This window comes from Sorex araneus, chromosome 9 (genome assembly GCF_027595985.1).
Source record: "Sorex araneus isolate mSorAra2 chromosome 9, mSorAra2.pri, whole genome shotgun sequence".
In the NCBI taxonomy this organism is placed as follows: domain Eukaryota; kingdom Metazoa; phylum Chordata; class Mammalia; order Eulipotyphla; family Soricidae; genus Sorex; species Sorex araneus.
The window spans coordinates 10,613,368-10,626,095 of record NC_073310.1 but is presented as its reverse complement, the minus strand read 5'-3'; the positions used below and the strand labels follow the sequence as shown (position 1 = coordinate 10,626,095).

At 51.7% G+C, this 12,728-nt stretch overlaps 1 protein-coding gene across 1 annotated transcript; it reads left to right on the top strand.

Moving 5' to 3' along the window:
* Window positions 1–3,897: 3,897 nt before the first annotated feature.
* On the top strand, window positions 3,898–9,033 carry LOC101540453 (phospholipase A2-like). Its single transcript, XM_055147099.1, has 5 exons — window positions 3,898–3,931; window positions 6,510–6,666; window positions 7,112–7,168; window positions 7,298–7,422; window positions 8,906–9,033. Exons 1-5 carry the CDS (start codon window positions 3,898–3,900, stop codon window positions 9,031–9,033), a joined length of 501 nt encoding a protein of 166 aa, XP_055003074.1.
* The last annotated feature ends 3,695 nt before the right edge of the window (window positions 9,034–12,728 follow it).

Sequence of the window (12,728 nt, the reverse complement as noted above, 5' to 3'; positions counted from 1 at the left end):
TCCCGACAAAGGGACGGGACGGACCCAGGGCAAGCGGTGAGTTGTGTGCTACCCTGGCATCGAGATGGGCCTGGCCAAAGCGCCTAATGCTTAACTATATGTTAAGAGCTTGTTCATGGACATGTCATGTCATAATCCAGAAGCAACGGTAAGACTAGGACCCTGCTAGGGCTGGGAAAGACTAATCTGGCCTGAGCACTGTAGTCTGAGATCGAGGTGACCCCGGGAGAGCAATTCTATAAGCTTAATGCATCTCTTGCTATGTCCATACAAAATGACTTATAATATGAATACTTATATGTTAGTTGGACAAAGAGAGGAGCAACACACCCATGGGATTCCGCTCTTGGGCAGGTGTCCTGCTGAAAGAAATTCTGTCCTAGTGAAAGCATCCCCTAAGGGATAGAACTTTACCCCCTGTTGATTGTAACCACACCTATGCATAACCGGAGCTGGATGCAGGGGGGATTTAAGGTGGCTGTATGAGGGGGATGGGGAAGAAGCAGAGAGAGAGATGGGAGTGTATAGAGAGATTGGAATAAACTGCGATTGAGACCAACCATCTTGCCTCCATTCCTTCCTTTGCCTGCCTCATCATCGCCATCAACCTCCCCCGGGGGGCGGGGGGAAGCGGCTGGAGACTACCGAACTTGGGTGGCGGGAGAGTCAGCACCGTTGCCCTGTGCCCTGTCCCTGCTTGGTGCGGTGAGGCGCTCTTCGCCCCTTCCTTTTTTTAAAAAAATTTTATTGAATCACCATGTGGAGGGTTACATAGTTCTCAGGATTATGTCGGTTATACAATACTCAAACACCCTTCCCTTCACCAGTGCCCCTATTCCATCACCAACCACCCCAGTATACCTCCCGCCCCCCCTCTCCGCCCTTGTAAGTGATAAGTTTGACTTCATTTACGCTTTATCTTGGTTATATTCTATGTTTCAACACATAATTCGCTGTTGTTGCTGGGGTTTCCCCCAAAAAAGAAAAGACAGTCCTATTGTCAAGGAAGCATTTGATAGTTCTCCATTGCTGAGAATGTAGAGATATTAAGTCCCGCTGTTTGTTACATAACTTTACTATTTTTTTTCCCCCTCGTCCCGCGCCACCGAGTTCATGCCTGTTTAGTATTCACCACGCTGCCTGACAAAGGGAAAAAAAAATGAAAAAGATGGTTATTTCCCGTCATCAGCCGGCGTGGGGCTCTGGCTTAGTTGATAGTCTGGTAGAAAGTCTGCAGTTTCTGGAACCAAAAGTAGTGCGCTGGTATCTGCCCCGGCTCGAGATTCCACCAGCGTCCCGCTGTTCCATGTACATAATACTTTATTCCCTTGTATCCCATTCCCATGCCACCAGGTCCGTGTCAACTTAATGGACATAATACTATGGTTAACGCCACGCCGCGTTTCTTCCCGAGAAAGAAGGATATTTCTTCTCAGCTGGCGTGGGTGTATGGCTTAGTTCAATCTAGAGAGATGGCTACCACTTTGGTTGCCTTCAATATTTCAACAAAAAACTTACTATTCTTGTTAGGGTTTCCCACCAAAGTCCGACCCGTTAAGAGGGAACCATTTCATATTGCTGATGATTAGATGATATTAGGTCGCGCTGCCACGGCAGCGGCCGAGCGGTTTTGGGTTTCTGTATAAAGTCCAGGGAAAATTCTGCCTGCAATTCTATTGCTACAATCTTTTACCCTTTTATGGTGCTCATAAGATGGGAAAACCTAGAGAAATACTGGGCCCCCGCAGGGGCGGCCTGGCGGAAACGCTCAGTTCACATACTGCAAGTTGTCCAGTGGGCTGCTGGTGTCCAAAGCAGCTCCCTTGTCCTCCTCGGTCATACTGGGGCGGCAGGCGCGGCGAAGTGCTCTTCCTTTTTCTTTTTTGTGTTTTTACACAGGCCTCCAGCTGCACGTTCTCCTCACTGGTTCTCCTCGGCAGAGCTCTCACGGGTGAGGAGCAGAGGGTCGGGCGGGGCTGGCTCATCAGGGGAAGCACCGAGCCCCCCAGCACCTCCCTGTTCATCTGCCGCCGCCACTGTTTAATGTTTGAGCTATTTTCTATAGCACTTCTGTCTGCCTGTTACTCTGCCTGTTTGTCTCTCTGTCTCTCTCCATCTCTGTCTCTCTGGTTCTTTCTTTGTCGCTTTCTCTGTCTCTCTTAGTTTTTTTTTTTTTGAATCACCGTGAAAAAAGTTACAAAGCTTTCAGGTTTAAGTCTCAGTCATATAATGATTCAACCCCCATCCCTTCACCAGTGCACATGTTCCACCACAAGAACCCCAATATACGCCCCTCCCACACCTACCCCCACAACCTGAGTGGCTAATGATCTTCACTTTACTCTCTCTATATTTTCAATACATTCAATCCTTCAACAGAGAACTCACTATTATTATTTGAAATTTTCCCCCAACAATCAAACCTGCCGAAAAGGCATCATTTGATAATTTGTTTACCATTGCTGAGAATGGAGATTATATGATTATACGGTTTTGGATTTCTAATATTTCAGCTCAGTTCACAGTCTAGATGCATTTCAATAAGTGGCCCAGAGGTGAATCAACAAAACTTGTTTGAAGAACCAGACAATTTCCACTGGGTCTTCTGTTCCCAAACCCTGTGTATCCAAGTAGTCACATCTAGACTTGAGGAATACATTGGACAAATCCAACCCAGGGTCACTAAGGATACAGGTGAGCAGCACATGTCCCCTTCATCAAGGTTAATGACACAAGAGGCAAAGATGCTGCCTTGGCCAGGAGGAGCTGGAGGAGCAGCCCTGGCCCCTGGGACAGAGAAGGGAACACTGGGTATGAAGCAGGGGACTCTGAAGAAGCACAGCCCTGAGGTGTCTCCCACAGACTGTTGGGAGGAAAACTATGTTGATATTGGTTCACTGACCATACGGTTTTATCCTTAAGGGTGGTTGTATAAGAAAATGAATTATTCACCTGAAGCCACAGGCTCCCATCATTCACAGGGCTGTTACAAAGGTCACATCAAACTCAACAGAAGGGGCTGGAGCGAGAGTCCAGGGGCTGAGGCACTGGCGGGCACACGGCTGATTCCTGTTCCAGCCTTGCACCCACAGGGCCCCCCAACCCCACCAGGTGTGATCCTTCAGCACAAGCGAGAGTAACCTGAGTACCACAGAGTTAGGTATCAGGCCCCCCATGGACCCCCAAGCACCCATGGGGACCCCCAAGCCTGGAACTGGCAGTAGTTCCTGATGACACTGGCTAAGCCCAAAACCTCCCCACCCACAAAACTTCCTATAAAGATCTTTGATCTCATCATTAAAAGACCTATTCTTGTTCCTCATGTGAGACCCTGGCCTTGGAAATTCCAGGCCACACTGTGGTGGGAAGGAGGGGCCGGGTAGGGGAGAGAGAGGGGAAGGAGCAGCCCCAGACTCAGATGCACCCACGGCGGCTCCTCCTCCCCGGGCTGCAGGGACACTTCAGGCTGGTCCCTCCCCAGCTCTGAGTTGCTTCCTCCAAGTGCCCGTCTCCCCCCACGCGAGGGAAGAGACCCACAGCTTGAGCCGGGCACTTCCAGTCAACCCCCTTTTCCCCGATGTCCCACGGGAGTTTGGCTTCTCCCCCCGGGGCGAGTGCAGAGAGCTGGAGGCTGTGGGGACTCAAGAATGGGCACCCCAGAAATGGCTCCTTTCACCAGAAAGTTCTGAGGATGCCAACAGGCCCGTCCCCATGACCCTTGCTGGCAGGGCCTGCAGGCCTTCCAGTCCTTTCCAGCACCTACTGGCTGTTGGCCATCAAGTTCGTTCTGAGTCAGCGGTGAGCAGAGCAAACACCGGCGTTGGTGGGGGCTGTGGGCAGATATAGGGAGGGAGGCCCGGGCGGCTTCAGGGCTTTCTTCCTCCCCGCCGAGACGAGATGAAGCTGCTCGTGCTGGCTGCCTGGCTCTCAGGTAGGCGACCCCCCGCCTCCCCCCGCATTCGGCCAAGAGATGCCTGCTCAGGAAGGGGCCCCCACTTACAGGAGACAGAGCCGAGGCCCTTATTTGGGGCTCCCCCGAGGCCTACCGATGTCTGTGTGGGGTCAGGGAGACAGTCAAAGGGTTGGAGCACAAGCTTGTGTGCAGGAGACCCCGAGTCCCATGGTGGCCCCCCTCCCCCTCCATCCCCACCAAGAATGGCCCTGGGGTTCCCCTGAGCACTGTTGGACTCCGAGCAGCAACACATCTCCAGGGAGCACCAACCCCAGCTGAGTATCTCTAGTCATAACCTGAGGACTCGAATCACCTGGCTGCCCCCCCTAAAAATATATTAATGAGGCCAGAGCAATAGTATGGTGCAGTATATGTATGTATATGTGTATATATATATATGTATGTGTGTATGTGTATGTGTATATAGATATGTATGTATGTATAAAGGGGCCGAAGAGAGCTAGTAGAGTGAGTCGGATGTTTGCCCCTTGCATGTGGCTGATCTGGGTTTGATCCCTGGCATGTCATATGGTCCCCAAGCATTGCTAAGAGTGATTCCTGAGCACAGAACCAGGAGTAGGCCCTAGCAGCACTGGGTGTGACCTAAATCATATTAAATAAACTAATCAATTCAGGGGACCAGAATGAAAGCAGAGCCAGATGGCGTGTTCAGCCCTCAGCACCCACTATGGTCATTTGTGGAATATAAAATAACATAATACGAGACTGACACCCAACGACAGCAGCACAAGGGCCCCAGATATGGCCCCATAGTTGGGAGCTGCCTCATGAGCTGGGGGAGAAGGCAGCTGGGATAGAGAAGGGATCACTAAGTCAGTGATGGTTGGAGGATTCGTTGGGGATGGGAGCTGTGTGCTGAAAGTAGAAAAAGGACCCAACGTGATAGCCTCTTTGCATCTGTATTGCAAACCATAATGCCCAAAAGTAGAGAGAGAGTATGGGGGAAATTGTCTGCCATAGAGGCTGGGGGAGGAGTATGAAAGGGTAGGAATACTGGGGACAATATTGGTGGAGAATGTGCATGGTGGAGGGGTGGGTGTATGATTGATCATTGTATGATTAAAACTCAAACATGAAAGCTTTGTATGTAACAGTGATTCAATTTTTTTTTAAAAAAAGAGTGAGATAGAGTCAGAGAGAGGGACTGGAACGATAGCACAGCGGGGAGAGCTTTTGCCTTGCACGCGGCCGACCTGGGTTCGATTCCCAGCATCCCATATGGTCCCCTGAGCACTGCCAGGATTAATTCCTGAGTGTATGAGCCAAAAGTAACCCCTGGTACATTGCCAGGTGTGACCCAAATAGGAAAAAAAAATCAGAGAGAGAAAGCATGCATTAAGGGGCTAAGAGACTCTGACTGACAGCCTTACTGCCCTCACTTGCTGTAGGTATCCCTTAGAACAAGTAAACGTGAGGAGAACAACAAACTTTCTGTAGATCAAATTTTTGCATTTCTGAGATTGTTGGTGAAACATACACTATTTGGTAAACAATGAAGCCAACAGCTTCCTTGGGGAAAACTCTCTAGGAGACCCATCACTTGGGGCTGCCCCCCAGAGCCGCATTCCCCCTTCCAGCTTCAGATACTGGAATCTGACATCCAACACTGTCATCCCGTTGCTCATCGATTTGTTCGAGCGGATTTCAGTGACGTCTTCATTGTGAGATTTATTGTTACTGTTTTTGGCATATCCAATACGACATCCAACACAAAACAAAATACATAAATAGATGAACAAACCAGGACTGGGGAGTGGGAATGCTACTAAAGCTAGCCTTTGCCAACCCCGGTTTAATTTCAACACTGTCCATCATCCCCTGAGCACTGCCAGGAGTGATCCCTGAGAGGCACTGGACATGCTCAAAAAGCAAAAACAAAAACTAAACAAAAACTAGATTGATGGTCAGATAGTACAGTTGGTAAAAAAAAAAAAACAAAGGTAAAAAAGGTCAAACTTTTGGCTGGACCCATAGTCCACTGGTTTGGACATTTACTTGTAAAAACAACAGGGTTCAATCCCCAGCATCTCATTGTTCCACTGAGCCCGCCAGGACTAAGTCCTGAGTACAGTGCTAGGAATAAGCCCTGAGCATAGGAAGATTAGGCCACAAAACAGTAGCAGAGAGAGGGAGAGAGAGAGACAGAGAGAGACACAGAGAGAGAGAGAGAGAGAGAGAGAGAGAGAGAGAGAGAGAGAGAGAAATACTATTTTAGTAGATACTAGATTCCACACTTTTTTTTTCTTTTTGCTTTTTGGATCACACCCAGCAATGCACAGGGGTTACTCCTGGCTCTGCACTCAGGAATTACTCCTGGCGGTGCTCAGGGGACCATATGGGATTCTGGGAATTGAACCTGGATCGGCCGCGTGCAAGGCAAATGCCCTACCCGCTGTGCTATGGCCCCAGCCCCTAGATTCCACTCTTCAAGATAGGCAGCTGCAAGGTGCGGAGGGCTTAGAGGGAAGCATGCAGGGGTGTGTAAGGCACAGCAGAGCCCACCAGGAGGGATTTCAACTCTCCCTGTCCTTCGCAGTGGCCACCACAGAGGATGTCTTCAGCGTGGGGATTTCTCCGCAGATGGCGACAATGGTCGCCTGTCTGGACCCTGATATACCTCCAACAGATTATATCAAGTATGGCTGCTACTGTGGTGGGGGTAAATCGGGTTCCCCCGTGGACGAACAGGACAGGTGAGTGTGGGATGGCCAGGAGGAGCGACAAGCTTGTGGGAGGGACACATGTCCACTGCACGGAGCTCAAGGCGAAGCATCGAGAGGAAGGAGGGACATTTGGGATGGTAGCACAGGTCTTCACTTCTTGTCATAAGAAGGAAAGAACTAGGTACGCCGTGATAGCTAGTGTCATTCGACAGCACGGAAGCAACCCGGGTTGGATGCCCGCCCAGCACCCCACTTGGTCCCCCAAACACCAGATGGAATAATTCTTGAGTTCAGGAAGAGGAGTGATCCTTGGATACTGCTGGGTGTCTCCCAGAAAGCAAAACCTTCAAGAGAACCATACTGGAAGTTTCTCTGAAGGATGAAAGCAGAATCCGAGCTCCAAGGCGTGGGTGCTGCTGCCCTCTGGAGGCGAGACGCTGTAATGGCTGCACAGCCCCATTCCGCTGTCCGCTAGCCATGCTCACATCTGTGTCCTCAGCAGCAGCCTAGGGGAGGTTGTCCTACGCCATCTGTGAGCTGTCTTCCGTAAACGCCATAAAATGTCATTATTTTCAACCAATGGATCTATGCCTTCCGGGTCGTGTCACCTGTACCTGGGTGAGCGAGGGCTGATTGATCCCCCAATCTTCCCCCTCTCCAGGTGCTGCCAGGAACTCAACAGCTGCTGGAACCAAGCCACAGAGATGGAAAACTGCAGCTCTACCCTGGACACCTACATTAAATCCTACTCCTACTTCTGCGCCGCCTCTGTGATCACCTGCAGTGGTAAGTTTACCTCCTGGCTGACTGTGGCCGGCTTGAGGGGGCTTCACAGCAATGCCCACAGTGGGCAGCCCCTTCTCAGCTACGGTTCCTGGTTCCCCAGGTGCCTGGTCCCATCCTATGCTGAAACAGCCCCACAGGTAGGCAGAGCTGTTGTCCCCACTGACTGGAGAGGAAACTCAGCCTCGGAAGACCTAGCCACTTGCCCAGGCACTAAGTGACAAGAGGCGGTGTGTGTTTTTCTTCCTTTTCCTCTCTGAACTCCTCTCCTTATAGCTAGTGGCTATGACTCCTGTGATGACTGGGGTCACTTGGAGTCACAAAGGGCAGGGGCACATGGATGCCACTCGGGGATATTGGGCTGCAACTGGGATCAAACTCAAAACCTCCTGCCCCCAAGGCAGGTGCTCTGCCCCTGGGCCACGTCACTACACAGGTGTTTGGGTGTTTGATTTGTTTGGGGACACATCTCCCGCTGTTCATGAGCGACTCCTGGCTTTGTGCTCATCAGGAGAGTCCCTGGTAATAATAGGGGGACCATATGTGATGTGAGAGATCGCCTGTACCATCTCTTCTGCCCTGTTTTTGGTTTTATTTTATTTATTTTTATTTATTTATTTTTTTGCTTTTTGGGTCACACCCAGCGATGCTCAGGGGTTGCTCCTGGCTTTGCACTCAGGAATTACTCCTGGCGGTGCTTGGGGGACCATATGGGATGCCGGGGATCGAACCTGGGTCGGCCGCATGCAAGGCGAACGCCCTACCCGCTGTGCTATCGCTCCGGCCCCTTGGTTTTATTTTGGTTTGAGGCCATACTCAGTAGTATACAGGGCCTACTCCTGAATGTGTACTAGGGGATCAGGAGATCAGATTGGGTGCAGATGATTGAACCTGGAACCAACGCCAAAACTACAGTGATAGTGTAGTGTGTAGGGTGCTTGCTTTGTGTGTGGTGGACCCAGATTCAATCCCCTGAACTACCACATATGGGCCTCTGATCCCCACAAAGAGAGATCCCTGACCTCAGAGCCAGGGGTAAGATTGATCACAACTGGGGGGGAAGGAGAAGAGGAGGAGATGGAGGAGGTGGAGGAGGAGAACAAAGAGGAGGAGGAAGCGTGCAGTGCTCTGTGCCTTGAGCATATGTTTTAGTGTTTCCTGACCTCACAGTTCCTTGCCCGTGTCATCCACGCTATGGTGATGGGTTTGGAGGCAGTGAGCCCCTTGGCGACGTGAGGGACAGAGGAGAGACTTTCCCGCAGGATTATGAGCAGCCTCACCTGCGACCACCTGGGGAAGCACAGGCTGCCGGGTTCCACTGGGGTTTCACATAAGCAACACATTTTTAGTCACAGTCCCCAAAGTCACATTGCCTGTGTAGCTGTCATTCCTGTTCTTTGAATCAATACATGTATTAGCACTCAATTGGCACTGGAACTTGTTATCCCTTTATTCCGACAACTGTCTCTTCTGCTTGCTCTTCCAGGCGAGAGCAATCCTTGCGAGGATTTCATCTGCAATTGTGACCGCACTGCAGCCATGTGCTTTATCAAGGCCCCAAGGCCCCAAGAAAAATACTATAACCTGGACAGAAAGAAGTACTGTCAGGATTGAGTGTCACCTCGGGAGAAGGATCTGTCGGTCTCTAACCTCCCCTACCCCCCAATGAAGCATCTATAGAAAGTCTTGAGTATTGGCGGTGGAGAATGTGGACCGGTGGAGGGATGGGTGTTTGATTATTGTATGATTGAAACTCAAACATGAAAGCTTGTAACTTTATCGCACGGTGATTCAATAATAAAGAATTAAAAAAAAAGAGAGAAAGTTTCTAGCCTAGAGATCAATTTATCTCTGTGTCCTGAACACTAGAAGGTCCTTCCCTGTCGTGGGTTTGCCTCGTTCCCTCCAGTCCTGGTTGTGAGTTAGAGGGCGAGTCCCGTGGGACCCAGAGTGACCCACCCCCTCACCTCCTGGTGTTCACCCTGCGCCGGGCTCAGCGTCTCTGAGTCTCTGTCCCCCGACAGCCCTGGCCTCCAGCCGCACGGTCTCCTCACTGGCTCTCCTCGGCAGAGACTCACTCAGCCAGAGTCTCACGGGTGAGGAGCAGAGGGTCGGGTGGGGCTGGCTCGTCAGAGGAAGCACCGAGCCCCCCAGCACCTCCCTGTCCATCCGCCGGCCGCCGCTGTTTAAAACTAGAGCCTTTTTCTAGAACACTCTGTCTGTTACTCTGTCTGCCTGTCTCTGTCTCTGTCTCTGTCTCTGTCTCTCTCAGTGATTAGGTCACACCTTGAGGGACTCAGGGGTTATTTTTTTCTCTATGCAAAGCATGACCCTGGCTGTACTTGGGGGCCAGTGGGGTGCTGGGTATCAAACCTGGGGCAGCTGTGTGTGAGGGGAGCACCCTGCCCACTGCACTTTCTCTGGCCCTTATCCTGGCTCTGTGGTCACAGTCACTCCTGGCTGTGCTCACAGGACCCTAAGAGGATGGAGCCAGAGTCGGCCGTGTGCAGAGCAAGACAAAGGCCCTGGACGATCTCCTCGGCCCCCTCAGTAGATCTGACAGCCCCCACCAGCCTCGGGGCAGCAGGTCCCAGGCAGGCTCCAGTCCATCCTGATCGGCTCAGCACCATAGAACTGTCCAGAGGGTGGAGATGCTCTCAGTGTCCCTGTCCCGGACAGTGACCACCAGCCTCATGTAACCATGGAATGTGAGACCCAGAGATGGGACCAAGAACCCCAATTCTGACTTATTGACTGCGATGGCCACCATATTGGACAGGCCTCAGTGCCCACACGTGCAGAGGCATGAAGCATACCGGGTCCCAATGGGGACTGGTCCAAGCCTATTGGTCATGTCCCTTTCTGAGCCTCAGTCTACCTGTCTGCTACTAAGGGCTGTTCATGGTTTTTATCTCATCATCTGGAAGACCCTTTCAGGACTCCTAGCCTGGGGCTCACCAGGAAAAGCCTTTCCTTGGGGGACCAGCTCAGCGTCCAGCTGACCCGGAGTGAACTCTGGGCCCCAGTCAGAGTGCGGCCACTCATGCTAGACCGACTCACACCCAGGACCCCTCTCCCAGGTGGAGAGAAAGGACAGGGGGAGTTGGGGGGCTGGAGGGGTGGGGGAGTCTGGGCAGCGTGGCCATCTCAGCACCCCCTCCCCGTCTCCTCTGCAAAGTGGCCCCGAGGTGAATCAACAGAACTTGGTCGGGTGATGACAAGGACAATTTCCACCATGATCTTCCGTCCCCAAACCCTGTGTCCCCAACCAGCCGCATCTAGACACGAGAACACATTGGACAAATCCCAACCGAGGGTCACTAAGGACAGGGGTGAGCGGCACGTGTCCCCGTCAAGGTTAATGACACAAGAGGCAGAGACGCTGCCATGCCAGGAGGAGCCGGATGGGCGGGAGGAGCAGCCCTGGGCGCTGCTTTGGGCCCTGGGACAGAGAAGGGAACACTGGGGATGAAGCAGGGGACTCTGAAGAAGCCACAGCCCTGGGGTCTCTCCCATGACTGTTGGGAGGAAAACTATGTTGATATTGGTCCACTGACCATAATGATTTTATCCTTAAGGGTGTTTATATAAGTAAATTAATTAATCAGTTGAAACCACAAGGCTCCCATCGTTGTCAGCGCTGTTACAAAGAGTAACTCTGAGTAATGCAGAGTTAGGTATCAGCCACCCTATGGACCCCCAACACCCATGGGGGACCCCCAAGCCCAGAGCCGGCAGTAGTTCCTGATCACACTGGCTAAGCCCAAACCCTCCCCACCCACATGATTTCATATAAAGATCTTTGAACTCATCATTAAAAATAAAAAAAAAACTGTGTTTTGGGGGCTGGAGCAATAGCACAGCGGGTAGGGTGTTTGCCTTGCACGCGGCCGACCCGGGTTTGATTTCCAGCATCCCATAGGGTCCCCTAGCACCACCAGGAGTAATTCCTGAGTGCATGAGCCCCTGAGTAACCCCTGAGCATCACTGGATGTGACCCAAAAAGCAAAAAAAAAAAACCAACCTGTGTTTTGTTCTTCATGTGAGACCAGGCCTTGCAAATTCCAGGCCACACTGTGGTGGGAAGAAGGGGCCGGGTAGGGGAGAGAGAGGGGAAGGAGCAGCCCCAGACTCAGACGCACCCACAGCGGCTCCTCCTCCCCGGGCTGCAGGGTCACTTCAGGCTGGTCCCTCCCCGGCTCTGAGCCGCTTCCTCCAAGTGCCCGTCTCCCCCCACTCTTGGGAAGAGACCGGCAGCCTGAGCCGGGCACTTCCGGTCAGCCCCCTTGTCCCCGCTGTCCCACAGGGGTTTGGCTTCTCCCCCCGGGGCGAGTGCAGAGAGCTGGAGGCTGTGGGGACTCAAGACTGGGCACCCCAGACCTGGCTCCTTTCACCAGAAAATCCCGATGATGCCACAGGCCCCGTCCCCATGGCCCCTTGCTGGCAGGGCCTGCAGGCCTTCCAGTCCTTTCCAGCACCTACAATCTTTTTTTTTTTATTTATTTTTATTTTTTTATTTTTAAAGAAATATTTTATTGAACCACCGTGAAAACAAAAAAATACAAAGCTTTCAGGTTTAAGTCACAGTCAAATACTGATTAAACCACCATCCCTTCACCAGTGCACCTGTTCCACCACCAAGAACCCCAATACACCCCCCTCCACCCCACCCCCCATCCAAGTAGCTGATGATATTCCCATTATTCTCTCTATATATTGAGTACATTTCATATTTCCATACAGAACTCACTATTGTTGACTGGAAATTTTCCCCAACAATCAGGCCTGCTGAATAAGCATCATCTAATAATTTCTCTTCCTTGGTAAAAGTGAAGACTTTGAAGGTTTTGGGTTTCTAATATTTTAGCTCAGTTCACAGTCAAAATGGATGGTTGCAAGAATCTGCTCTGGTGCCAAAATGGGTTAGGAGACCTCAGGATCACAGTCAGTAGGCGGGAGGCTCTGCTTCTCGTGCCGCGGCTCTTGGTTCATCTCTGGGCGGAAGGCGCGCCGGGAACACCTCCCCTCCCAGGATCACCTACAGGCTACGTCACTAGAGAAAGTCCTACCTCCTGGTGTAGGGGTCTTAGAGGGTGGCTCTCACCGCGTGGCTGCTGCCGCTGCCACCATTTTAGCACCTACAATCTTGATGGTCAAGTTCATTCCAGTGCGGACAGTCTCAGGGCCGGCCTTTGCTGAGTCAGCTGTGAGCAAAGCAAACACTCGAGTTTCATTGGGGCCTTTGAGTAGGTACAAGGAGGGAGGCCCGGGCGGCTTCAGGGCTTTCTCTTCCTCCCCGCCGAGACGAG

Excerpts from the sequence above, each read along its gene's own strand:
- LOC101540453 (XM_055147099.1), top strand. The coding sequence starts at position 3,898 with ATGAAGCTGCTCGTGCTGGCTGCCTGGCTCTCAG. Across the intron at positions 6,667-7,111 it reads CCCGTGGACGAACAGGACAG|CCATGCTCACATCTGTGTCC; the intron begins GTGAGTGTGGGA and ends GCTGTCCGCTAG. Across the intron at positions 7,423-8,905 it reads CTCTGTGATCACCTGCAGTG|GCGAGAGCAATCCTTGCGAG; the intron begins GTAAGTTTACCT and ends TTGCTCTTCCAG.